The sequence below is a fragment of the Oenanthe melanoleuca genome, chromosome 18 (genome assembly GCF_029582105.1).
Source record: "Oenanthe melanoleuca isolate GR-GAL-2019-014 chromosome 18, OMel1.0, whole genome shotgun sequence".
Lineage (NCBI taxonomy): Eukaryota > Metazoa > Chordata > Aves > Passeriformes > Muscicapidae > Oenanthe > Oenanthe melanoleuca.
The window spans coordinates 179,856-207,434 of record NC_079351.1 but is presented as its reverse complement, the minus strand read 5'-3'; the positions used below and the strand labels follow the sequence as shown (position 1 = coordinate 207,434).

Below are 27,579 nucleotides of genomic sequence, written 5' to 3'. Positions count from 1 at the left end.
GGAAAACATTGTTTCCTATAAGACAGTTCTTTAGTGAAAAATGGAACAAATTTCCTTTGTGATGGCAGGTGAGACAGGAACATCATCAGTAGAGCTCTGGTGTTTTCTGCTCCCGTTTAAATATTTGTAAACTTAGATGATAATTGTCACTGGTCTCTTATTGTTTTATATAGCACCTGGGGTTTTCGAAGAGATGTTTCTAATGGACTGAATAGAACTTCGTGACATGTTTAGCTTTGAACTGTTGCCCAAAAACTGATGCAACTGGTAGTCTGAATTTCTGGGCTGGATTCTTATAAAATGGTGATGTCAGCTGTCATCACTGCTGTAGCTGAGAATAATCTAAAGCTTGTCTCCCATGCAGGAGAAACCAGGAGGTTGTGTTAGTGGTGGGATGAAACAACATTGTACTGTCGGCTCATTATTAATGTTGCCACTGTTTCCTTTATGTAGAAAAATTCCTGTCTCCAGCAGATGAGCATTTGCAGTCCTGTGAGGGCTGGTGAGACCCAAGGCAGATGACAAACTTATTTCTCCATGGAAATCACAGGGGATTGCTGGAATGTGGGATGTCTCTCCCATCTCTCTGTTGCCCCTGCCCTTGCACTTGCACACACACCTTGCACTCAGAGGCTGCACTGAGAGTGTTGGTAGGGATACATGAAAACACAGAATGAAAGAAAGTGGCTTTGGCTATCGTTCTGTCTAGTGGCTACAGGGCTCTGTATGCTTTTTCTTTAGACAGGTGAGCTAATTGGGAAAACTGAAGAGTTAGAAAAGGCTGCATATTGTTTAAAAGGTAAAAATAACACCTGAAGTGCCATTCTCTATCTCTTAGTTAGCTGCTAAACTTTTCCCTTGGGATTGTCAGGAGTTTGAAGTTCTTCAGGACTGACCCCAGCATGTGTTCACTTTAGAAATGCCTTGGATTTTTTTTTTTTTTTTTTTTTCTGTTAGGGAGAGGCAATTTTCTAAAGTCTTTGTGGTGCCTCATAATGTATGTGGATGTTTGCATGCCACATTGGAAAAGACCTGTAGCTGGCCCTTGCCTTTTTCTGCAGCTGTTCAAGAACTCGGTAATTCAACGACTAGAGTTACTGTTGAGGTTTTTTGTTGCTTCACTCCTGTATGTGAAAATGTGGTGCTTAGGAAGCATTAGTGAGTCACAAGTTGCAAGTGTCATTTCTTTGGACTGGTGATGGTTGTTTAGGTCTTCAGTAAGGCAGGGATAGATGGGACTGTGTTCATTGTTTCTGTGGGTGGATATGCACGTGAGCTGTTTTGTCCCAGGGAAGCTGTTTGGCAAAATGATGCTGAAGTGGACAGTGGACAGTGCTGTGTTGTTATTTTAGATGGTGTCGCTGCATCAGTTGTGTCTGGATTATTGGAATTTGTTTTATGTAGCTGTGAAGACCCTTACTGTGAAGTTTCATCTGGTCTAAAACAGAATGCCTCGGTTGCTAACGATGGCACATTATTTGGGATGTTTGCACTGGCTTTTCTCTGAGTGTGTTCCAGTTGAAGATACAGCAGAGGAGAGGGGCCCATGAAAGCTGGTTAGTATTTCAGGATGGCCTCCCCCATGCTCAGGAGCCATCCATCCAATGAGCAGGAATTCAGGCCAGAATGCCTGCATGGATCAACAGGAAGCACTGAGATATTTTGAAAAGCTGTGAAGAAAAATAAGTTTTCATTCAATTTTCAGACGAATTCATTGTGGTGTTTTATAGGTTCGGATTGCATTACAGCTAGATGATGGCTCCCGTTTGCAAGACACCTTCCTCTGCCAACAGACCTTGTGGGAACTTCTCAACCATTTTGCAAAGATCAGGTGAGCCATGCAGTGACAAAATACTTTCATGCCGCTAATTACTAGCTAAATCCTTCAGATTTGTATAATTTGCATTTATTTGATTGTGATTTCTCCTTTATAGCAGAGATGTTTGCATTTTCCTTGCTCTTTCAGATTTGACAATCTGTAGTTTTATTATTGTTTTTTAATCCAGGAGTATCACTCCTGATTCAGGCCATAAACTAGTAACAAACTGCTAAAGCTGTGAAGACACTGGGACGGATATGTTGCACTACCTTCCTTTTACACAAACCTGTTTGAAGTCAAGTTACTGGTAGAGATGTGTATGTCAAGCCTGGATGATCTTGATCCCCAGTGTTTCTGTTCCCTGCAGTTCCTGTAGAGCAGGAACTTTCTTACGGGTTGCTGTTGCTTTTGAGGCTTGCTGTTGTGCAAGTTCTTCAAGGAAATCTGGAGCTCTTGGCAGGTTAATGTGGAATCTTCAAAAAACTGATTGGATCCTGTTTAAATGGAAGAATTTCTGGCTCTGCATTTATTGAATATGTACTTAGGTTAGAAATCTTATTATTTTAATCCAGTCTACATTGAGTGCTACCTCTTGTCTTTCATTTTGATTTTAGAAGGCTATATTGTTTTGAAATGTCAAGCTAATGAACTTTTCTCAAAGAAGGACATTTCTTTTCTGTTTTTCATGGTTTGGAAGAGGAAGCCTATAAGCTGTGACAGCCATTCGGTTTTTAATCATGGACCAGGTCTACAATGTGACATTTATTCATAAGTAAAGGAACAGTATTTATGTAAATGCTAGAGATAAAATAATTATTTTTTCTTTTAATTGAGGAAAGAGGTAGGACAAAAAACATGGGTATAATTTTCCAGTTTTGGGACTGCTGGACTGGTGGGAGGTGGTAATTATTGACAATGACAACCTTTGTGCAGCTTTCTCACATATTAATGAACTGTTTCTTTGATTTAAAATTTGAGCTTTTCATATAATTTTGCTCTTTTGAAGTTATTTTATTGGTTACAGGTCATTGTACTACTAGTTAATATACATGTTGCTCTTCTTACGCTTCTAACTGCTGCAGTGTGCTAAGGATTCATAACTTCAGTTCAGAGCGCAGCTGCTCTTTTCTGCCCTCTGGAAGCTGAGTTCAGATGTTTGGATGGACTTTGCGATCTTGATGAAGTTCAGCAAGCAGGAAAGGTGCTGTGTGTGGTTTAGTCACAGAACAAGCTGGATCTACAGCCATCTGTATGGATTTCATGGGCTGAGTTGCTGTTCAGTGTGTTTTGATTTAGTTGACTAACTAGTCAGCTAATTGTTGATGTTTGCTGAATCCTTCCTTGGACTTTTCAACTGGAGATGTTTCCTGGAATGCTCAGCTGCTCTAAGTGCGTGAGGGGAAGTATTCTAAATCCACTGGAATTTCCCCTGGGTTTCCAGCATCCATCTTTGCTAATTGGGTCTGAAGAAGGTCTGGAAGCTATTGTGGGGCTGCTCCTCCTCTCAGCATGCAGCAGTGCTTGCACAAGATGTTTACAGGCCCTGTCAGATCACTACATGAAGGAATCTAATCTGCTTGCCGTTCCCCTTCTGAAGAGCAGCACATCAAAGAGAGGACAGTATGTTTGATGTGTGTGCTTGCCTCAGTGGGTGCATGTCATGGATTAGCAGCAGCTGGAGGAGGAGCCTGCTGCTTCCAAGAGTTAGACAGAAATAAGTCTCTGGGGATCTTTGTGTGGAGCCTGTGCTGCAGGGGCTGGATGAGGGCACAGTGAAGCCTGCCTTTCTGTCTCCCCCTCTGCCTCCTTGCAGCTCCAGCAGTTTTAGGGGCTATTGTCCATAGAGCGGTTGCACTTTGGAAACTCAGAGGCATCTTTGATAGTCATTATGATTCTTCACTGCTTCGATGGGGTTATTCATTCGGTTCAGATATTTTCCATACATTTTTAGAAGACTCTTCAAAGAATACTGAGGCACATGAACAGTGATAAGCTTAAACTTATCTAGTAAGATCAGCTAATTTCAGGATTTACTTTAATTATTTATTTGTTTCTAAACTTTTAGTCTGTGTTTAAGAAAAAGTGAATGCTTTGAAGCAAATTGTTTACCTGATGTCTAATAGTGATCCTGAACTGTGTAGTGGTTATTGCAGGAGAAATATGGAGGACAGTGCTGCCAGCTGATTGCACTTTGTACTGTTACCGTGTGCAGCTTTTGGAGGGGGTAGGCTGTTCTGCAGATGCTGCAGTGTTTTGCTCTTTCTTGCAGGGAGTTGATGGAACAGCATGGTGAATTGTCTCCAGTCTGTATTTACATGCGAGATGAGGTAAGGCAGCAAAGGCCTCTCAACTGTCTCATGTCCCTAAAACATAAGAAAACTTAGCTCTGCTTTCCAGCCTGGAAAGTGTTTCTTTTGAACTTTCTTGAGAGGGGAAGTAGAAAAATGTTGGTCTTTTCAAAGCATGACGTGTCCGTATGGAAAAAAGCTCTCTTGGAACGTAGCCATGCGCCGTTGAGACCTCTGAGCCCATAAAATGAGCTCAATGACCTATTTGTGTTTTTCTTTCCAACTTCTTTTAAAGCTTGAGTCAAAACAGTGTTTTCATTTTAATAAATATTTGCTTTTCTCTGTTTTGATCTTTTGCTATTAATGTTTTGTTAAATATTTTGTATGTGGATATTACGGAATTCGCTTTCCCTAGCTGTCCCCTTCACTTCCCACTGACCTCTGTGGACAGATCGTCTTTATTCTGGAGGAGGTCATTACAGATGAATAGGGGGTGCATGTAAGGAAATCATCTGACCTGCAGCTCTGAGATGTTGCCTGTCGTTTAACTTCTGACATAAAAGTAGCTTTGCTGTAGTTGGATCCCACTTGGATGTGTTTATGGGATGAAAATGTATGTAGGTCATCTTCCACTGAGATGGTTTAATAAGCTGTGAATTTGGTAAAACTGGACAAGTTGATACAGATGGATTCAGGTCTGATTTCCAACTGCAGGAGTGTGTGTTTTCACCTGTTTCTTGTGTTGTGTGGTGTTTCTTTGGATACAGGCTTCTTTCTGTAAAGAGCTTTACGTGCTTTTCTGGGGAATCAGAGGCCATAATTGCTTTCCTCTGGTTTTGTTGCAGATATCAGGAAAAGATGCCTTGGAGAAGACAACACTGAAATCGCTTGGCCTGATTGGAGGCAATGCCATTGTCAGGTTAGGAGAAGCAAAGTTTGGCCTCTTTATTTTCCATTTCAACTCTAATGGTGAATTTATTTTGTTTCAGGTACCAAAAGAAAGACAAAAAGAAAAAAAGTCACAAAAAAGACACCAAGCTAAAACATTGCGGCACAAATTATTGCATTTGCCTGTTTATCTCAGACTGCTGCCCAGATGTGCTCACAGCAGCAGATGCTGGCAATGACCAGTCATGTGCAGTTTAAAAGAGCTTGTTTGTTTGTTTCTTTTTTTTTTTTTTTTTTTCCTTCCTCCTTTGAGTGGAAGAGACAATTCAAAGTTAAAAGTCTCTTTGAGGGAGCAATCAGCTACCACATCATTCTTCCCTGCTCTGGGTCTCAGGCACTTAGCTCTCAGCCCCTGCAGGCCCTTCTGGCTCTTGGGATGTGAGTTTGGGACAGAGGCAACCTTTCTGTGACCTCCTGACCAGCTGTTTGCAGTGCATACAGAAGGCAGGGGTGATTAGAAGCTATGCTTTACAACTGACTGCTGTTTTTCTCTGGAAGGCAGTTTTCTGCCAGAGGAGTGGGTCCCTGTTCTGTTGTTTGCACAACCCCCTGACCCTCTACTTCACACTTCACAGCAACTGGAGCTTGTTCTCTGTAAGCATCTGGAAGAAGAAAGTTGTTAAATCAGGGTGTTTTTGAGTCAGCTGTTGTCTTTGTGTCATGGACACATTAAGACTAGAAAGAGCAATACTCTTAGGGTTAGTATTAATTATTAGAAGATAACTTTAAACCAGATTCACCGTGAGATTGGAACTCCCAGAGGTGGTGGGGAGGAAGTGTGTCCCTGGGGAGAGCTTGCTGCTGTGGAAAGCACAATGACCACTATTTCACTTAAATTCACTGAAATTTCACTTTATTTTTATTCCTTTTGGTGTCTTCTTGAAGAGTTGTCATGAAGAAATGCAGTTCATCGGGTGGGGAGGAAGTTGTGGGTGCCATGGTGCCTTGTGATGAGCCAAGAGTGAAGCAAGGCTCTGTGGAAGGAGCAGTGGATGTGCCTCTACCTCAAGCAAACACATTTCCCAAGGACTTGGAGCACATGGATGTGGCTGTATCTTTAAACAGCTGCACACACAAGCAAGACTCAATTAAAGATTCTGATGCTAGCTTGGAGGAGCTGTGGCATTCTCCAGAGCCTGAGCCTACCCCATTTGTCCCTTTTTCTGGAGGTGGAGAGCATTTGAGGGATTCTGCTGTAGCTGTACCATCTTCAAAGCTGCCAAAAACCTTTTCCAGCCCTGGAGGCCCTTCTAAGCCAAAGAAGTCTAAGAGCAGCCAAGAACTGGGAAAGGAGCAAGAACAGGTAAGGGAAAATATGTTTTGTGAAAAGTTTGGGCAACAAGTTGGTTTTTTTTTTTCATGCTGCCTTCCCTGAGGCTGCACTCCCATGAGGAAAAACATGTTTCCAGATTTAGTATATTCTCCCCTGTGTCACAGGATTAGGTGCCTTGATGATATACAGTTCAGAAAAGAAGTAGGAAGGATTTGAGTTCAAGAATTTGCTGTCCAGAGGCAGGCAAGACTTTGAATCTCTAGGTATCCTTGATGAATAGTTCAATTAGAGGCAACACAGCTGTATTAAGTCACAGTCCAGAAGGTCCTACACCTCAGTGCCTCAAATTTCATGAACAAATGCCCACTTTGTTACCTGAGCCCTGTGACTTAATTTTCTTAGTATTGCAGATGAAGCAGAAACCTTCCATCCTTTTCCTTTTGTATTTCTGCTTGCTTATAGAAGTGTTTTTTGTCTTAATCTGAAGTATCTTGCTTCTTAAATGGTCTACCTCTCTCCAACTATTTCCCAGAAAGACATTGCACATCTTACCATTGTTGGTGTCTGAAATAAAACTGTGTTTGTTAAAATTAAAAGTGCTTCAGCCCATGTTGAGATACCAGAACTGATGGCTGCAAAGTGCTGTGATAGCATCCCAGAGTGACCTGGCAATGACATTGAAGTGTGTTTTCTGTAGGGCAGCTGTATGGAGTTGAATGCCTCCAGGAAGGTTGGGTAGTGTAAGATGAAGTACAGGAGCCATTCAGTTTATAATTTACTCTTGTTACTATGCACGGAGAGTTTCCCATTCTGGATTCTCAGTGAGCAGCTCTTTTCTTGCTCCTTTGGTTCATCACTGGGACAGGCTTTCATGTTGAGAGATCCCCTTGATTGTTTCTGACTCTTTGGTACCTCCTAGAGTTGGAGGTTTGAATCTCCTCTGGTCTGATCGAGCCAGGATTGAACAATAGAAAGCTATAAGTAGAAAGAAAGGATGCCTGCGGAGCTCCAAAGGGAGCTTAGTCCAGGAGGAATTTAGCAAGACTGTGGATGCTTTCATGTTGATGTAAAGACTCTACCTTAGTTGACTTCTTTGTGGTTGCTGCCTGTTTTTGATGAGTTCTGAATTGTTTAGGAAGAGAAGCCAGACTCTGGAAGGACTCTGGAGCAACTGCACAAGTAGCAGGAAGACGCCATGCCAACCTGCAGTGGTGAATATTTCAGTATATTCCAAACGTGTTTGGGTCTATCTGATCAGTATTGTTGAACCTTTTGGATCAGACCCTGAACATGGAGAATTAAACATAAGTCTGGGTGATTTGTCCAGTCTCATGTGTTGCTTGCTTCAGCTGCACTCTTGTCTGTGTGTGAGTTGGAAAGGAGCAGTTTCTGTTGTGTCTGGGAAGGGAGGAGAAGTGCAAAGGTTTGTGCTGGTGTCCTTCACCAGTCCTGTTGGCCACACTTCTCTGTGCCCTGGTGGGAGAGGCAGAACTCCCCATTTCACTGAGTTCCCATTGTGATGTGGAGCTGTGCTAATGGGCTGAGTGGCTGAAGGACTTGCATGAGCCGCTGTCTTTCTCAGAATCGCAGTCCAGTTCAAACCACTTCTGGAGCCAGCCCCTTCCACTCTGAGAGCAGCTTTGGAAGCAGCTGCAGATTCTGTTGGGGGAGTTGTGTCCTTGTGTTAAACAGCATGTGATTTTGACGGCTGCTTTCAAGCCCTTTGATCTCTGGTACTTTTGCTGCTGATTGATTACATTTTGTTCCCTCCTCCACTCCTGCCATCTTCCACTCTCCTCCCAGCGACAACAGCCAAGCAAGTCTAGCCACATGGCATCTGCTTTTTGTCCTTTTTCAGTCCTGGGGAAAAAAGCCCAAAACAAAACAAATTATTTTTAAACATCAAAGGTCCATTTTTGTAGAAGAATCTTCTCATTAATGCTTTGCCTGTGTGTGGTTTTTGAAGCTGAAGAAAGGCTGGATAAAATCTGTGCCGGCATCCCTTCGTTTCTTGGGCTAAAGATGGTTTACAGACAGCTGCAAGCTTTGATGTCAGAATGTTAATTATTAGAAGGTAACTTTAAACCAGATTCACCATGAGATTAGAGCTCCCAGAGGTGGTGGGGAGGAATTGTGTCCCTGGGGAGAGCTTGCTGCTGTGGAAAGCACAATGACCACTACTTCACTTAAATCATAAGACTTTTCCTCATCTTACCTGCTTCCCTGGGACCAGGATGGTGACCACAGAGTGAACTGCATTCTTCCTGACAGCTGGCTTTGTCACGTAGTCTGCACTTATGTAGATGCTGCTGTGAACATACGGCTTCAGCCTCGTGGTGAAAAGTGCCTGACATTTCAGCTTTGGTAGAAGAACAGGCTTTGAAGAAAGAAGGAAACCTTAGCGTAGCGTCTTTGGCTCCTGGAAGAAGTAGGACAGCAAAAAGCACAGCTTGCTTTCCTCCAGTTTACATAATGGAAAGTAGAATATTGGTGTGGTGACCATTTATTGTTACAGGAGATGGTTATCTTTTATCAGGAAACGCTGCGTGTGTGGTGCGCGGGGAGCTGCGTTAGTATTCCTGCATCTCTTGTGTGATCATTGTGGGAGGTTAATTTTTGGATTCTGTCTGTGCTTTAGGATTGTTGGAGCCCACAGCAAGGAAGAGGACTGAACACTTAGGCCTGAAATATAAGTCTGCCTAGTGCCATCTTGTGATTCCCAGTGCCTTGGCAGATGCCATTGGCTGTCACCATAATTTGGATGGGAGCTGGCCCTTTCCCTATGGAATGCCATTGCTGTTGGGATTAATTAAAGTCCTTGTTTCAGAGGACACAGAGCCAATGCTAAATGGTAACTTCAGGGTTTCTAATGCAGACTTTGGAGTTCTCTCCATGGTATCCTAGCACCCTTCACAACATGCCATAGGCTATGCCTCCTCAGTCTTTTGGGTTTGAGCTTTTTCTGTTTTCATTGCGTGTTTAGAATGAAATGAAACTCAAGCCTGTTTGAGGAGATTCAAGTGCCCCAGGTTCTTGGGGAGGCCTGATGAATTGTGCTCTGGCCTCTGACATAGGTGTGCCCTCGCTGGAGCACAGTGGGCAGTGGTGGGCTCATGGTGCAGCCTGTTTCCCAGCAGATGGTGCTGGGCACTTGGGCTCCTTCCTGCAGCACCATCACCCCTCCCTGTCCCGGCCCAGAGAGCTGCAGGCTCCTTTAGCTGCTCCTTTGTTAGGGCTGACCCTGCTCAACTTTCTAAAAGTAGCCAAAGGTCCCACCCACACAACCTCCATCTTTTAATTTCTCAAATTACCCTTTAGTGCCCACAAGTAGAGTGAACATTGCCTTGTAATTTGTGTTATGCTTTAGACAATTGAGAAGACTCCTGCTCCCAAGTGGCCAGTGCCTGGGGGAGGGGGGAGCGGATGGAGGAAGGAGTCCGGTGTTAATTAGGATTGGAAAGAGTGTATGAGAGAATGAGGGGAGAAGAAATGGGCAGTGGGTTCATTCAGAGAGCCTGTGGCATTCTTAAACTGGCAGCTATCTTGAAAGAAATGCTGGATTAACTACCAAAATGTTTGTTCCTGTGAGCCTCTTCAGCCAGGAGCTGTGTCCTCCCTGCATCTCCTGGAGCCTTCAGTATGTTGTTCTCTGTGTTTGCAAGCTTTGTTCCCCCAAACAGTTTTGGAATTTAAGAAGTTTGACTTGTTTGAGAGCCAGGAGGTGTAACTGCCTCTCTATGCTTGACTCTGTTCATGGTTTGTTTTCACATGCAGGCACAGCTGCTGCCTTGGGCAAAAGAGAGTAGCCAGCACAGACCCTTTCCTGAGGAGGGATCCATTAAAGCCCTGTTGCCTGCAGAGATGGCAAATGCTCTTGATCTCAGTGGTTGGGGCTCTGGTTTGGTTTTTTTAGGTGATTGTGGGTCTTGGTATTGGCTTGTTTTGGTTTGGTTTTTTCATAACTGCAGCCACAGTTGCAGGCCCAGTTGCACTGGAAGGTTTCCATCGTGACAGGCAGCTCTGGAGGTGGGGGAGCAGGCAGCCAGGCTCTCTGTGCCCTGCCTGTGTGCAGCTTGGGGTGCCTGCTCTCAGCTCTGCTGCATAGGGAAATGTATTGCCAGGACATGTATTGGGTACCTTTATTGCAGATGATGCCTGCAGAGAACTGCTCTCCTGCACCTGTGTGCTCTGGCTACAGCAAAGGCTGATCTCAGGGTGAAGTACTTACTTTGTAAGTGCAAAACCAAAGGCTGTCACTATCTAAGGGATCTTCCTGCCCACCAGAAACCAGGGTAAAATTTTGAAAGGTGTGCAATGAAACCCTGCTGTGGTTTAGTTCAAAGAGCTGAACAGGTCAAAAGACAGTTTGCAAATACTGTGCCTCTACTCTTTTTCAGCAACCTTGTAAGATAAGCAAAGCAATGCATTTAATTGCATAAATTATAATAGAAATAATTATTCCATAATAATATTATTTATTAATCAATTGTTTATTATTATTTTTTATATATATATATATATATATATATGCATAATTTAAGCTGATTCTTTTCTTTAGCTTGTTGAACGGGAGCCCCTTATATGCCACCTAGACCTACTGGAACAACTCCCTGATGATCCAGAAGAGCTTCCTGATGAATTTTTTGAAGTCACAGTGGATGATGTGCGGAAACGTTTGGCACAGCTGCAGAATGAGAGGCAAGTTCCCTTTCTGCTGTGAGTGAGATTTTCTGTGTCCTGTTGATAGTGATCAACAGAGCTTGTTGCATTTTTGGCCAGTAAGAAACATCTTATCTTCTAAGTAACAGTTAACCTTTTATTAGACCTCATCAGAAAGACCAGCTTAGCCACGAGTCAAGACCTGAGAATGTTTGGAACAGGCTCACACACACACACACAGAAATTATAGGGAGCTGAACTAAAAATGTATTGCACTGTTCACATAGCTTGCTTTCAAATATTCATGGTTTTACTTTATTGAACTTCAGTTCAGTAAAAACTCAGATGAACATAAACTGGCCTTCCTGTCACAGCAGCGTTTTGCTGTCTGTACGTTCCTTAAATAAATTAATTTCATGAATGTATTTAGTTTCAAGTGGTTCAAAACATTCCTTTAAACATTACAATAACTCTCCAAGACTGTGACTCCAAGAGTCTCCTTTATGCTATAGCCAAGTCCAAGTTGAACTTTTTACTTAGGGTTGATTTTTTTCCCACAGGCCACTGAGTGTACAGAACATGGCCTGAAAATTGCTCTGCTGCTTGTGGGTCTGGAGTATTTAGTGGTACAATTGTAGAATCATTTGGTTGGGGATTACTGGAATACAGGCCCCCAAAAAAGACCAAATTTCCAAATTTGCTGATGCTTTCCCCTTACAACCAGAGATAAAAATAAAGGCAAGTTACATATCAGTTACTTGGATACAAAGAAAGGGTGCTAAAGCTGAGCATGGCATCTCTTGGGTCTAAGCTAATTTCTTATGGGGAAATATTGTAATTGTATTGTAATTGCTTTCCTACATTTATTGTTTCCTTTTAAATACAAGTAGACTTTTACTTTGTACCCTCTATTCCTTTTAATAGCTGTTTACAATGACAGTTCTTGAATGACCTGAAATTTTTTTGGGTTTTTTCCCTGTTGCTAATACTTCCTTACTTTTTTGTGCTGCCATTGTTTTTCAAGTTCAGTAGCTCTTCTACCTCTGTGGAGTAATCATGTCCAACCCTAGCCTCTGCTTTATTGGATTAGTAAGTCCCTCTCTTCTTGAGTAGCCTAAGCAGACTTTCCTGTCCTCATAGGATCTTTTTGTGCATCTGCTGTTGTGAACTTCCTTTTAACCTTGTACAATGAAAGGAATTTTATATAGTACTGTTGCTGATGCTCAGTAGTTTCAGGAGGTGGGGAAAATGCTGTGAGAGATGCATCAAACAGTTGAGCAGTTCTCATCAGCCCTGATTGGGTCTTTTGCTAGCTTAATAAAGTAAAAATCATAAAATTACAGACCACTTGCCTTCTTCCCATGTCTGTAGGAAACGCCTGGAAGAAGCTCCACTGCTAACAAAGTCTTTGAAGGAGTCCCAGCTAAAGGAGAAGTTGGAACGTTACCCAAAGGTATTATTTGTCACTTTTCCAGTCCCTTTGGCTAGTCCAGACCTGGGGATTGAGTACCTTGGGTTTCAGTTGTGATCAACAGGCCCTTAAGCTACTTATGTGAAGATTTTTCAAATTCCCATCCCTATTAATTATTTGTGGGACTTGCATTACAGTTGTGCCATGTGAAAGCAGCTGTACTGTAACATGGTAATGTCTCTGGTTGAGTGACAGGCAGTAGAGTTGCTCTGTTCTGTTCCAGATGTCTCAAAACCTTTCTGATGTGCTCCCATCAGCCTGTATGACTGAGCCCTCCTGCCCCCCTCTCTGTAGACATTTTGTTAGAATCTCATTGCAAGTTAAATGATTCGATGTTACAAGATTGATTTTACTCTGTGACTCTGATCCTTGTGCAGTTCTCAGGTGAAGTGCTTTCTGACCAAGCTGGAAGTACAGAAGTCAGAGGTGTGTCAGGAGCATTCCCACTGCTGTGGACACGTTAGGATGCCAATAAACTGTCTGCACCTGTCCATGAGGAAATCTTTGTTGTTTGTGCATCACTGAGCACAGGGAGCTCTTACTCTCTGCTGCATTTTACATCATAGTGCTTTGACAGAGGAGCTCTTGTCCCACCTTTGAAAGCAAGACAGCCCTTATTCCCTGAGAAGCTGCCCAGCACTGCTAGCCAGGTTGCTCTTCTATTCCTGTAAATACCTCAGATCTCCCCATTAAAAAAACAATAAACACAAGAAACAACCCAAAAAAACCACCTTGCAGATTCTAAGCCCAGGACAAGTGTTACAGAGCAGTGATAAACCGTGTCCTAATGGGCTTTGTCTCTGCTTTAGGTGGTGTTGAGAGTTTGTTTTCCAGACCGCCATGTCCTGCAGGGGTTCTTCCATCCCACTGAAACAGGTAAGACTGATCAGCCCTTGTGCAGCTGTGACTCATGGCTCCACCATGGCAGGAGAGAGCGTGTCTGAGCAGGTCTTTCTGTTGCCTGGCAGAGAAAAGCTTCTCTGGAAAAGCAGCAGTAGGTAGTTGCACTGTCGTTGTAGGGCCCCTGAATGAACTAAGATATTTTGGGCTAGTTAAGTTGGCTAAGGGCTACTTGGTGGAGTTGGTAAAATATTTGTCCTTGTGTGGACAGGAAGCTGTCCCACTTGCTATTCCCTTGTTTGTGTCTAAATGATGTGTTACTGGGATGCATTTATAGACTTCCTCTGTGTTAAAGCATAAAACGTTTTTTGGGAAAAAACAACACCCCCATGCTGAATCCAAAACAAACCCCAAAAAGCACCAAGGGGAAAAAAAAATCTCTAGCAACTGTACTAAGAGAGGATGGACCTTTCTGTCTTCGTCAGTTCACAAAAGGCAATGAGACTATGCACCAAGGAGCTCTTACTATTATTACTGGAGATCCTCTTATTCTCAGCTGTCAGCCATGGTTACCTGCAGAAACATTTTTGATAATTCTGTAGGCATTCTTAGATTTTTCCAAGGGACCAGCATATCAAAGTGATTTGTTTTGTTTGTTTGTTTTCTTCTACAAGAAATTTGTGATAGCAACTGTGTACTTCGGAGGAAAAGGCAGTCTCCATATCTTCTAGAGGGCATTTCTGCTGTTACAAGTTAGCCTTCTTGCCCAGAATTTGAAGAACCAAATTTAATTTAGCAAATCTTTCTCTCCTTTTTCCACAGTTGGCATTTTGAGAGACTTTGTAAGAAGCCACCTTGCCGATGCAGAGTTGCCATTTTACTTGTGTGAGTGCTGTTGGTAATATTTGGCCTTACTTTACAAAGCTTGTTTCTAGCTGTGGGATGTTGATGCCTGAGATATGACCTGGGAAGGAATGCCTTCCCTAAAACACAGCTTCACAATGCAAAGAAGGTGTAAAAATGATTCAATGATCCCTGCTCCCTTAGCCATGTTATGCTTTGCCTAAGAAGCAGCCTCTGTAGGGATGTGACACTGTCAGCCCTTCAGAGAGCAGGGATGCCTCCCACACCTGTGTTTGATGCTCTGGTTGCTAGGTGGTCCTGTTTTATAACTTGTTTTTTAACTTCAGTTGTTGCACCTCCCAGAATCATCTTGAAGGATGAGAGTCTGACGCTATTTGAGGTAAGGACTCACACATGGGCTCTGGTTCTCTCTGGTTTGTGCTCCCCTTAACCCTTCCTCAGGCTTCAGTTACTTTTGAAAGGGGCTGTATAATCTGTGATCCCTGTAGGGCTCTGCTCAGCCAAGGCTAGTGGAACCAGGTGTTTTGGAGCACAAGCTCTTCACCAGAAGAGGTCCACCTTGTGCAGCAATAGGCAGAGGCACGCTGGGGCAGGGGTGGGATTTGATTGTTTGGTACACAGAGCTGCAGCTGTATTTAACCTGGAATGTTTTGAGAGCTGAGCTGAGTGTGCTCTGTAGCTGGACTAGGATGGTGAGAGATGTGGCTTGATGTGGACAGGGGACTGTTTCCAATTTCTACAGTGGGACCAAAGGCCATATTAGACAAAAATCTGGCCATTTTGAAATCACTATGTAAGAGTCAAGGTACACTCAGGAATATGCATTCTCTTTGTGTAATTTTTCTCTGAAAATATTGAAATACAGGTTTTCAAATTCAGATTCCTGAGGCATAGAATTCCTTGTCACAGGGCACTGTACACTAAAAGTATATATTGATTTGAGAGAAATTTGGACAAGTTCAAGGCAGATATTTAGTAAGTGTGTCTTAATATTTAGAAGCCTTCTCAGGAAGCTTCTAAACTGAAAATTGTTGCTATCTAATCACTTATAAGCAAGGATACTCTTTTCTTTTCATCTGGTTTTTCTTCACTGTGCGGGTACTGGCTGGATTGAATGGACTTCTGCTTGCCTATGGTGGTTTTGTCCTTGGGAGAGCTGTGTTCAGTGCCATGGCTGTGTAGCCTGTGTCCCTTGCTGGGGGCCCTTCAGCCCTTTCAGGTCATGATCTGTTATGGCAGGAATGGTTCTGTGTGTTTATAAACATTTTACTTGGATGAAGCATCAAACATGAAAAAAGCAATTCCTGATGAGAGCTTGTCATGCTGTTCTGGTTACCCAAACTGCTGTCAAAACCACAGAAGTCTGACCTGTGAGGATGGTGCCTTATCCCAGTTTGGGCTGGCTGATTCTGGGAGAAGCTTTGCTGCCATTAACCAGTGTAAATCCTTATTCCTCTTTAACTTTCACCATGTTAGTGCAGGCCCTGTGCCATAATTTTCCTGTTTGAATAAGTTCTCCCTTCTGCTGGGGTCTGGGTAGCTGGAAGAAAGGGGCTCAAGGGCCTTTCTTCTCTGGACAGAAACAGGTGTGGAAATGACTGCAGCTCTTGTGTCCATGCCCTCTGTGTCCTTGTTGGATGTCCTTGGTGTTTGATCCTTGTTGGATGTCCTTGGTGTTTGAGGGTGTCTGTTCCCAATGAGGCTGCGCTGCCTCAGCCCCAGGGCTCTCGGGAGCAATGGCCCTGGCCCAGAGCAGGAATGAGAGAGGTGACATTTGTGGGGTAGGAGGGGTTGGGACCTGCTCACTGCTTCTCATGTGAGGTTGTGGCCTTCCAAGCTGAGAAATCTTCAGTGTGGGAAGAGGTTTGTGTGGGCCGAGGGTCCCGTTTGGCTGCGAGTGCTGTAGAGCAGCTGCAGTGCCTGGCTGTGCCCTGCGTGGGGCTGGGCTTTGTGGAGACCTTTCCCTTTTCATTCATCCTGTCCTGGGAAGGGAGATGTCCTGTGCTTCAGCTAAAGCTCTCCTTCTGTTCCCTGATGTGGAAGGAGGGAGGTGAAAAGACAAAGCTGCTCTGTAGAGGTAGGAGGGAGATGGTTAAGGTACTGGGGAGATAGGAGCTTTTGCTCTGAGGTGAGTTGGCAGCATGCAGCACCCCTGTAGTGAGAAGGCTTGCTCTGGAATAGCAGTGCTGTGCCCAGGATGTGAGTGGGAGCCATGTGCTGTGGGTGGGGTATGCAGTTCTTCTGGACATCCTAGGAAAAGAGAGCTTGGGTGAAGTAACAGTACAAGTAATTGCTCAGTTTTTTTGATGTATCTTTGTTGGGTTTGGAGGATGTGTGAAAGGTTTGGGAGGAAGTTTGTCTTTAGCAGTAATACATCTCTTTGAGGGTTCAGGTGGTATCATGCATCTGCCAAAATTTGCCACTTTTGCCCCAAATACTGCATGTCAGTCACGTTAGCTGTGGCCTCTTGGAATGCTTGGCACCTGATTGTGCTCCCCTTGCAGAGGTGCCTGCACGTAACCTGACTCTTGATTTTTCCAAAGCAGGTACTACCATAGTGCATCTAGCCATTCTGGATTCTTTTTCAACATTTAATTGTCATGTTATCCCAGGTCCTAAGTTAGCAGTAGACTATCCTCCACTCTACAGACTACATTGGTGTTGTTGGTAAGGAAAAAATGGATGGTGTCTGAGGCAGTAATGAGAGCACATTTGAGCATTCAAATATTTATAAATTACTGAAATTTGTGCTGAAGCTGATAACAGAAGTGTCTGCAGATGGTGGAGTACCATATTAGCAATAATTCTGCTCTATCCACCCTCTCCCTACATTCAAGCTGAAAAGTTTGGCACCACATCCATTACATTTGATCACTTACAGTGAAGGGAGAACCTTTACACTGCTAGCAAAACCAGGAAAAAAGACAAACGCTGTTGACTTGTTTGCCAAGATACTTGGACTGAAAGAATTGTCTGAAGTGAATTCTCCCAAAATCTGTGTGTATTTACAGTATAGTGAACACACGGATTGGCAGCAATGTGGAGTTTTTGGAACCCATAAAGACTTCAAGGCATTGCTTTGATTTTTTTGTTGTTGCTGTTTTTGCTGGCGGCCTTCTCCTCATGTCCCTTGAAGTGTTTTATAATGTTCTGCTCTCCAGAGCTGATCAACCACAGGCTTCCCTGTTGTAGCACTTGGCTTTGGGTTCCTTATAGCTCCAGTGGCTTGTTTGTTTTTTTCCTAGGCTGTCTGAGCTTTTCAGAGTTGCTTTTTAGCTTCTTTCTCCTCCCAGAAACAGGCGGTTTTGTCGTGCATTTCTGGGGTGGGTTAGTGGAAAAAAAAATCATTGATTGCTGTGTTAATACTAGGAAAGATTTAGCAGAAAATAGGAGTCCCAGTCACTGGAAAAGTTGAGAGAGCAGAGAGGGCAGGAGGCCATCCTCTGTCTACAGAGGAGCTAAAGGAATCCACAGGCTTCCACATAAATATTTAGGTCTTCTAGTCAGATCTTAGAGTGTGCTGAGTGTTTCCTCTGTCGCATACCATGAGGCAGAAATCCAGATGAGCTGTTTGTTGCTTTCTTTGCCTTTGGTTCTCTTTCCATATCCTATTTGTTAATGCCAGTTTGGACAGTATGTCTGGCGTGCTTGTTCAGAGAACCTGACTACAACTCAGGCAGTACAAAGCCTTCTCTTTTGGCATGAGTCTGAATGCAATTTCAGAAAAAATTACTTCATCAGAGTCAGTCCATCAGAGGCATTTCCTGTGGCAGACCTTGTGGTTATTGCACTCACTAGCAAAGAATATTGCAATTAATACTGAAATTCATCCAGCACAGAGGATGGCGTTCACCTAAAAGTCTTAGTCTTCTCCATCCAGGATTTTATCGTCTGGCTGCATTTGGTAGCAGTCTCACCTTCTTTTTGTGGTGAGATCTGTTCCATATGCTCACAGAGACTGTCCATGCTTGCCTCATGATGCTGGCTTTGAGGACAGCTGGGTTCTTTGGTTCCAATGGGAGTCTCCTTGCACAACTGAATTTGGAGTGGAAATCCTTCCCAAAATGTTCACTGCTACTGTCAGTTTTGAAGGCCAGATCTTTTTGATTGTTATCAATGTCTCAAGGAACACTCCTTGTACTTGGGTTCCTTCATAAGCAGCCTTCTCAAAACAGTGTTTTTAAATCTTATCTTTGCCTTACGAGTTTCAAAGGTCCCCCCGCCCTAGCTGGATCAGATCTCCTCTGTGCTGGCCACAGCATATCCATCTCCTCTGGCACTTGGAGTCCACATTGGGCAGCTTTGTTCCCAGGTTATAAACATGAATTGCTTGATCTGCCTCTTTCACCATGACTGTGGTGTTTATTTCAGCAATGCTGTGCAGTGTTGCTAGAGAAACTTTTGATCCACCGGCCTTGCCGTTGAATTTTCCAAGAGCTAGTTTATGTGTTTGGGGGTGTGTGTACTGTGCAGTATTTCATGTTGGTAGCTTGGGTTTCTCCTTCCATGCAAATGTTCCTTTGAAGTGCTTATTTTCTTATTCATCTTCCTAACATCAGTCTAGCAGCAGACCTGTGGCACTCTCATCTTCTCAGATTGTGTAACGGAAAGAATGCTGCTCCTTCTAGCAGCTGCAAGCAGCCTCTGCCTGGTCTGACAGCATTGCTCTGTCAGGAAGAGAACAACTTCCCAGAATAATGTACATCATCTGCAATGCTCTGTTCTAGAATTTTTTTTTGCATATGTATGTATGAGAAAGAGGAAGCATTGAGGTGTTACTTGGGGAGGGTTCTGCCTGAAATATTTTTCATGTTCTAGAGAACAAGTTACTAAAACATGCAGTAAAACAAAGCAGAAACGTCTCTGGGCTGTATCACAGCTGGATACACAAGGGACTCTTGTTCTAAAGTGGCTATTTTTATCATGGAATGCGAGATGCAGCAGCCCCAGTGTGCCACTGCACAGCCAGGATGCCGTGCTGGCACAAACCGCACTCAGCGCCACAGTGCCGAGGAGTGCTCGCTGTCTCAGGGTGGAACTGGAGTCACTCAGCTCTTTGCTTTCAGACTAAATGTGCCTTTATGGGGAACAGGCTGCTCTTCAGATCTCTGAAATAGGAAGAGTTCATTTAAACTTCTGCAACTGCAGCTAAGCAAATGGATGAAGCTGTGTTATGCATTGTTAAAATCTGAGAAGCTGGTCATTTAGAATGATACTTACTAAATGAGGAGGGAAATAGGCAGGACATTGACTTCCTTTTCTTCTTGCCTCAGTGACTTTCTAATTCATTTAGAAGAAAGCTGTCCTGTGGTTATGATCTTGGATGGGGCTCGGGAGACTTGCATGCTTAGTTGTCATTGCTGCTGCTGCCATCCTGTGTGACCTTGAGTAAGTTATCTCTTTAGGTCTCAGTTCTTCATCAGTATAAAAAAGAAAAGCCCCGAAAGAGCAGAAACCCACAAAAATAAAAACAACCCACAAACTCAAAGTGTTTCTGTTTACATTGCATCTGTATAATTGGACAATGGGACACCATTTTCAGCTGGATTTCTAGGTATTGGTGCAGTAAATCTGACTGTATATTACAAATACGCCTTGGACAGCATGATTTGAACATTATGGTTCAATAGATTAATAGCATCCATTTCCCCAGTCAGTTTTTTTGGCTGCAAATCAAAGCAGCAAGGAGGAGAAATGCTGGGTGTTGGAGTGTAGTAATGGGCTGTTGGCTCAGTCCTGTTATAGTAATTCTCTGCATATAAGTGAGTGGAGCTTTTTGAGTTACTTGTTTTGACATCCTTTGATTATTTTGGTCAGTCTGGCAGGCTCAGTGTGATTCTAAGAGTTCTCAAAATCTGTTCTGATTCACAGATGTTCTTACAAGAACCCTGTGCAGTGAAGAACTGCTCTTCTAGAAACATTGGCAGATGCATTAGAACAACTGCAAACATTAAACAGCTGAGTTGAGGATACAGTTTTCAGGTGATGATCTGCCCAGTGTTTGATCATTACATTCTTAGGTGTGTTAAAACATGCTAAAGGCTTTTGACTTTGGGCTTGTATGTTTTCATGGACAGACTCTACTAAAACCTTCTCATCTTTATGCCAAGACAGTCCTTGGGCAGTGGAATCATTCTACTGGCCTGATTTTTTTTTTTTTTTTTTTTAATGTGAAATTGCTCCTGATTTAAATACTTTCAGATTATAAAAAGCTCTGGGGCAGCATTAGGTCTGTGACTGGCTAGAGAATTCCCAGGTGAGATGTAGCTGGTTGCTTTCTGTGCTGCACCCTCAGGGAGTGCTGGGATTGAGGTGATGCCTGACAATTGCACACAAAGGAAGGTAGACCAAGGGTTGTGTGCATAAGCCAATAGTCTGCTTGAATTGAAGAAAAATAACTTAATGGATGGAGGTTTGGAAAGAGGGGACTCCATGTTGGTGACTCCTAGGAAGGGGTAGGGATGCAGGGAAAGGAGCCATGGGAAGGATGTTGCATACTAGAGGGCTGCTGTCTAGCTCCTTTAAGTTTCTTTCAATTAAGATTTTGAACTGAAACATTTGGATTGATGTTTTGCCAGCAGTGGAAATGGTTGTGGACATGGATGCTGAAACTATGAGCTATGGTTATTTGACGACCTGTGAGTAAACAGGGTAGAGATTTATACTGGGGCACAGTCTGTCTGTGTGTTTATTGGTTGAGTGAGTCTGTCTAGCTCTTGGTCTGTGCTTCTCACTCTCTTTCTCTCTTTGTGCCTCACACAGGCCCTGCCATGAATTTTCTCTGACCCCTTGGGGCCATTCCCACATAAAGCTTTGATGTGTGTGCCCAGAGCTTGATTGACAAGGAAGTTTCAGTGGCAGCAGCAGGGAAACGAAGAGAAAAGGGCAGGGCTTTGAACTAAAGGGCTTTGAGTTCTGAGTTTCTGTGCTTACTTATCTCCTTCAGAATGTTAATTATTTACCAAGATAATTGGTCGGGAGGCAAAGAAAAGAGAGGGAAGGTTATTAAAAAATTCCAACACTAACACACTACAAAAACCTCATTTTCCAACTTGCAGCTGGCATGAAAAGGATGTTGTGTGTAAAAGGGCTTGAGTGTATGTGTGTTGGGGGGCCCCTTTTTAAGACACCCATTTCCTAAATAGATGAAGCTGTAGAAACATCAAAGCTCTTGTGAGAGTTTTTTCTGGAGTTTCTAAACCATGTCTGGTACTTTGTAATTAAAAAAGTTTATGGAGAGCTGTCTTTGTGACTGGAGGAGGCAACCTTAGGCCCTGTTGATTGAGGAATGAAATGTTGAAATACCTAATAAATAATTATTTTGCTAAAATATCAGTTCAAGGCTATGAATTCACCTGGATGCTTTAGCAGGAGCTGAGTCTTGGGGCAGAGTGATAAATGTCTCGTGTTTCAGCTTAGCATGATGTTGACTGTGCTGCATGACACAGTCTCTTATGGCCTCTGGATTAATGTCAAAAAAAAGTGTAATACCATATGCTCATCTGAAGCTTGTAGGCAGGAAGAGAGGTGAAGCTCTTTCATTTTGTCTTCAGTTAATATGATTTTATCAGTCTCTAGATTAGGCAGCAGTCCACAGCCTCCTCAGTGAAGATCAGGGTTCTGTTGAGTTCTGGTAATTGCTGTGCTGGATTGGGTCCAAGGACCATCATTCCAGTATCCAGCTTGGGCTGATGGTGGCAACAGAAGCTCAAGAAAACTCCAGAGCAGCCAGGCTGCCCTGCAGAGTTCCCAAGTACGTCTGAGTGGTACCAAGTGAGGCAGTGACTTGGTTTTACCTGGTTATTTTTTTATTGGATCAGTGTGACAAGTTGACTGTTACTGATTTGCCAGGGTAAATGTGACCATTTATTAACATTTAGCTGTACAGCAGTACTTGCTTCTTTTACACCATGAGGATTTGGTTTCTTTACCTGTCTCTTAGTACAAGGCTTCCTAAAAGCTTAACAGAATTGCTTCATCTAGTTATTCTTTATGTGGTATTTTACTGGCATATAATGCAGGTAATCAGTATGATGGGGTTTTTTTCAGAATCCTTTCTGGTATAGCTGGTTATGCCAAATCATATTAATCTTCTGCATCTCATACCCTTTTCAAAATCTAAGCCTGAGCTTGCAGTAGTGTCTGTTTTTAGCATGGAATTTAATACCTTTGACTCTCTTGCTCTGCATTTCCCTTGGGAACTCTTGGGTGCACCACTGGTTGTGGTGGTGCAGTGCTTTGTAATTATTTGTAATAACTGGGTTATTCTGAAGCTGTGCTGTGACACTGGGGTCAGTGGCACAGCAACCTCCATAGGCAGGTCCCTCCTTTATACCTACAGGTGCATTTGTGATTCCTTAGGTGAATGGGGGATGTGTTGAGTCCAGTTTTACAGTTTCTCTAGCACCCAGAAAAGGATCAAAAGATACTGAAGGGACCTGCATCTGACATGTGGAGAGATAGAGAGTCAAGGTTGTTCTGCCTGGTAAAAGGAAGCTCTAGGGGGGTCTTGTCAACGTCTGTAATAAAAGAGATGGGAAACAGCAAGGGATATGGGCCAGAGTTCTTAGCAATGCCCTGTAAAAGGACAAGAGGAAATGGACACAAATTACAGGAACTTCAGTTGAAATAAAAGGAAAAATAACGAAACCCCCTGGATTAAATTAAAAAAAAAAAAAAAGTTTGAATATGGCAATTACTCTGATAAGTAGGAACTAGGAATTCAGGTTGAATTTATAAAAGGAAATTCTTAATCTTGGAAAGGTGATGAAACTAGATAAATTTCAACTACAGACAGGGTGTAAATGTCATAAAATAATTTTGAATAGATTTTGGGAGGGCAGAGCTGGATTTTTCTTCTCATGGTGTCAGCCACTCAGGTCTTAGAAGACTCTTCATCATACTAATATTATCTGCTCAGCAATGGAGAATCTGGGTGCAATACAGTGGTGTGAAATATGGAGAGGAGAGGGAATGGCAGGGCATTCCTGCAGTGAGCACTTGCTTTAGAGGTCTCATCACCTGTTTACTAGAACAAATCATAAATTTTTCTGTCATGTCTTACTCTGAGTGGCCTGTGCTCTTCACAAGTTTACATTTTCCTGAATTACAGATAGTTAGTGACCTTGTCCTGAACTCCATGAATTTGTCTGTAGCTGTCTAACCTGCCTCTAGTGATCACAGTGAACTGTGAAAGCATCACCAGACAGTGATTCCTTCTTTTCCCCTTTTGCTGCAGGCGAAACTTTTCCCTACTGCTGTGATTCATTTTGGATCCGAGGAGTGCAGGGGTGAGTGCATGTCCTCTCTCCTTCAGCTGACTGTATAGCTCCTGCAGTAGACTCAGCGTTGCATCCTTACTGTCAGAGTTCTCTCCAAAGAAACTGCAGTCCTTGAGAATGCTGTGGATGTCGCCATGCTGGCTGGCTGAAGCTCTTCAGAGCTGGTTCAGTCAATTAGCTTGAGCACAGATTGTGCCTCTTTTATGGGATTTGATAGGCTGGGGAGTAGGCATTGTCTACCATGGGATCAAGAATGATAGAAGAAGGACTCTGTAGAAAAGAAAACCCTATTGTTCAAAATGTTAACCTGAGAAATGTCTGTGAAATGCTTTTGCAGAGCTCCTATGGTAGTGGGCTGGCTGGAGATGGTAGAAGGGATCTGAATCTTTGCTTCTTTGGCATCTCTGGTGTATGCTTAGAATCCCTGTTTCTCCCAGAGACCAAAGTATGCTCTGGCTTCACAGAAAAGTTCCTGAGATGCAGTAAGCACTGAAAGAAAATGTCAAGGTCTTGAGGTTTGAATGATGAAATAGAACCCCTCTGAGTCCTGAAAGAAACTGGTATGATTTCGTGCTTGTGGAAGGTGATGTAGGTTTACTGTACTATACTATATGGCAGGTGTTTTTTGAGCTGAGAACTATGTGATTCTGTGGTGATTGATGTGTCTGTGTTACCAAATAAGTGATTTGGTTTCATTTCTGAACAGCTTGTTACCTGAAATCAGACCTGCTGAGCTCTGCAGTTTCTCGTTCTGCAGCTGATTCATTGGTAGCCAGGTATGTTGGGGTTGAATAGAGTTGCAAATACCTTAGTATTTCAGGGATGGGAAGCATGATATGAGCCCATCTTACTACAAAGAAATGTGCTTTGAAGATACTAGGACTTCCTTCTCTCCAAAAACAGTCCTACTGTCATACTCACCTTGATAGCTTTGTGAGTCCTTTGCAGAGTAGGAGTTTAGTGACTTAAGTAAATGCTAGTGCTTCTTTCATGGAAAAGTAAGAGCTTTTTCAATTTAACTTTGAAAGTTTAAAGGGGGTGGTGGTACACAGGACTACTATGAGAAATGAAGCTTAATTCTGCTTGCTTATTTCCTTTTCTCTGATATTTGTCCAGATCATTAGTTCCTTCTGCTTCATCAGCTTTAGCATCAGTGGCTCCTTCCCTGTCTGAACCAGAAGTGGGAAGTGACAAGAAGACCATTGAGCAGCCTGAAGCAGCCAGCACTCAGGGAGCTCCACAGGTGTTTAGGAAGGCCCCTGGGAAAATCCCCAAATGGCTGAAGCTTCCAGGTATCAATGAATCCTAGGAGAGCTCTGCTCATTCTGAACTGCCCCAAAAAGCAGCCTCCTCTCTGCTCTGTTGGATATTGATGGTATTGTTGCAGATGTCAGCTTTTGCTTGCAGGACATTTGGTTCAATGCTTGTCAGTCATAAATTCATTGGTGACTTGAACCTCAGCCTTCACTGGAGAAGTGTCTGAGTGCAGATTCTGAACATTGGGAAGTCTGATGCCTAAGCCAAATGCTTGTAGCATTTTTAACTGTGTTCTGAGCTTGATGTGCTTAGCTCTTATCTCTGCCAGTTTAGTTCTAATAGTAATATGTAGGATATGCTATATACCAAGAGCCCATGTAACCTGTTAAATATCTGGCATAACTTTCCTTTTGCTGCTGTAGTCTTAGTTTTAGTACTTTTAATTATCTTGAATTTTTTAGTTGGTCTTCCTTTTTTTAATCTTCACTGCAAACCACTAGGGGTTTTCCATAATTAAGATTGCAAGCATCTGTTATGTTTTTTTTTCTTGTTTTATCCTGATCACAAAACTGTGACCTTGTTTTTCGTCCCATAACAGGTGGCTTGTGTGTGTATTTTAGATGAGAATTTATACAGAATATAAAGTAATTATAAAAAGAATTCCTGAATTAAACAATTGGGAATATTCACTTTTTGATGCAGTGGCAAAGACAAGGGAGGTGGGGAGAGGAAGAGAAAGAAAGGGGAAAAAAAGAAAGAGACATTCAGTCTGCTCCCTTAATGGCAACAAAACTAGTAATTCTTATATGGGGTGACTTGGCTAATAATGCTAAATGTTAACTTCATGGATGAGAGTTTTAGTATTTGTTTCTGGAAGACAGTGCAGGGCTGTCAGTTCCAGCAGGCAGAGGGTAAGGTGTGAAGGCACAGTGGGTCAGTGTGCTCCCTGCTGTGCCTGGTCTGCTTTAGGTGGATGCTGAGGTGCTGATGTAGTGGGAAACAGCATCTTCACCCTATTCACACATTTCCAGTGTGTTTGAGGCATTGCACTTGCAATGTTATAATCTTAAATAATCTTTTCCAAGATTATCTGGATAAAGTACAAAATATCATCTCACTTACCTATGCAGGTTTCCACTTTTAAGTTGTTATGAAAGGTTAGTAATATGCTCTATATGTGTTAAAACCATGAAGGATGAAGTTCCCTGCTCTGAAAGTTGTGATGTATTTACCATTTCATCTGCCCAAGTGCTCTCTTGTGGTCCCCAGTTCTGCCTGAGCACAGCAGTGGCCAGAACCCTCAGCCACTAGACTGTGTTATTCAGAATAGAGTAAGTGATAATTACATGTTAAGTGTTTTAATGGTGCTGTGTTTATTTTGTAGGTGGAAAGAGATGAAGCATCCTGGGCTGCTGGATCACTGAGCTGTCAGCTGTGCCCTTTTCTCCATGAACTTACTAAGAATGTTTAAAATGTGTTGGTGGCCCTGGAGAGATCTAATCTGTATGAACATTAGTTATAAAAAGAGAGTAGCTATTTCAGATACCATTTGCAGCTGGTGGAGGAGTGGAGGGCCTGTTTATGGTCTGTGACTACAGAAGCAAGGTTAGAGGTTAAATTTAAGGTTTCTTGCATGCAAATAAGAATAGAGAATTAAGGGGGACATGATTCCTATATACTTTCTGCAAAGGACTTGGTTTCTATCCATATTTTTAAATTCAGATCCTCTCAGTTCCACCTTCAGAGATCACTGGAGTCTAGCTGCCTGTATTCTTGCAGCAAGATGTAATCTGGTTCACCTTGACCTATAATTGTTAAGTGGTGCCTAGAATGACTTTTCTCTGCCTCTTAGTGATTTGGGTTATTGCTGCTGATAATTCTGGACATAAATGGCTGGAAGATGAATGAAGAGGAAGCACTTAAGTTACTTCAACCAGTTCAGATCAATGAACTTTCCTGTGAAGCACTCAGGCTGCTACACTTTTATTGTGTTCAGTTGCCAGAATCTCATTAACAAGGAGCACATGTGTCTGTCCGTGGTATGCCTGTTGAGCTTGTTTCTGTCCTAAGCTCTAGTTTTATTTTCACTGTGTATAATTACCATCAGTAATTAGTTACAAGATAAAAAAAACATCCAGTTAAAGGGTCTCTTCAAATGGCAGTTGATTGGTGGCCTGAGTATTCCCAAAGCAGGGTAGCTGTGCTCTGCACTGCAGTTGGTGTACAGGGAAAAGGCCCAGTCCAGATCTTTGTCTCCTGCAGATGTGTTGGGGGGATGAATATTGGTTAGAATTGCCCTTACACTGGAGGTGAACTCTGTAGTGCCATGGCAGTCATGGTGCTGGGTTTTATTTGATGTCTTCCCCATGGATCAGTGATCTGTGGAGAGCTGGGATCCCATGGTACAGTAGTACCATGTTTTGCATTTTCCTTGTTTGCTCACGTGTGCATCTGCACAATTTGTAGATGTGATAAAGCAGGGTGGCCACGGGGGCCCTCTTGGTCGGTCCCTTTGATAGCTTCTTGCTCTGGCACTTGGTGTGTTTGTCAGTTCACAGGAACCTCCTCTCTTTTCAATTGGCCTGTCATGCCTCATTCCCTTCCTCCCATTTTTTTTTTCAACAAAGCAAAACTGAGCTTTGTACCATCTGAATGAACTTCAAAGTGGCTAGAAAGGGCACCCTGGGTTCCTGGCACTTGTCATTGTCTCCCTGCCTGGCCAACATTTCCCTTCAGGTCTAATTACTTCCAAATGTTCACAGATACTTTGAAGAAACTTAAGAGGAAGGGAGAGGCATGAAAGAAAGGTGGAAGAGGGATACTCAAAGCAGGAGTGCAGAATGCTTTAGCAAAAATGTTGATTGATTTTTTATATGACA

General features: G+C 43.0%; 1 protein-coding gene across 1 annotated transcript in view; it reads left to right on the top strand.

The window, feature by feature from the left end:
• The window catches only part of ASPSCR1 (ASPSCR1 tether for SLC2A4, UBX domain containing), a 29,504-nt gene extending 2,764 nt beyond the window's left edge, over positions 1-26,740 (top strand). The window contains exons 4-16 of the mRNA XM_056505942.1: positions 1,731-1,831; positions 4,089-4,146; positions 4,953-5,026; positions 5,941-6,358; positions 10,887-11,026; positions 12,359-12,440; positions 13,268-13,334; positions 14,121-14,183; positions 14,489-14,541; positions 23,401-23,452; positions 24,150-24,219; positions 24,560-24,735; positions 26,085-26,740. Coding sequence (XP_056361917.1) covers positions 1,731-1,831; positions 4,089-4,146; positions 4,953-5,026; positions 5,941-6,358; positions 10,887-11,026; positions 12,359-12,440; positions 13,268-13,334; positions 14,121-14,183; positions 14,489-14,541; positions 23,401-23,452; positions 24,150-24,219; positions 24,560-24,735; positions 26,085-26,098 — 1,368 coding nt within the window. The 3' untranslated portion in view covers positions 26,099-26,740. The remainder of the gene's footprint in view (positions 1-1,730; positions 1,832-4,088; positions 4,147-4,952; positions 5,027-5,940; positions 6,359-10,886; positions 11,027-12,358; positions 12,441-13,267; positions 13,335-14,120; positions 14,184-14,488; positions 14,542-23,400; positions 23,453-24,149; positions 24,220-24,559; positions 24,736-26,084) is intronic.
• Positions 26,741-27,579: the final 839 nt, after the last annotated feature.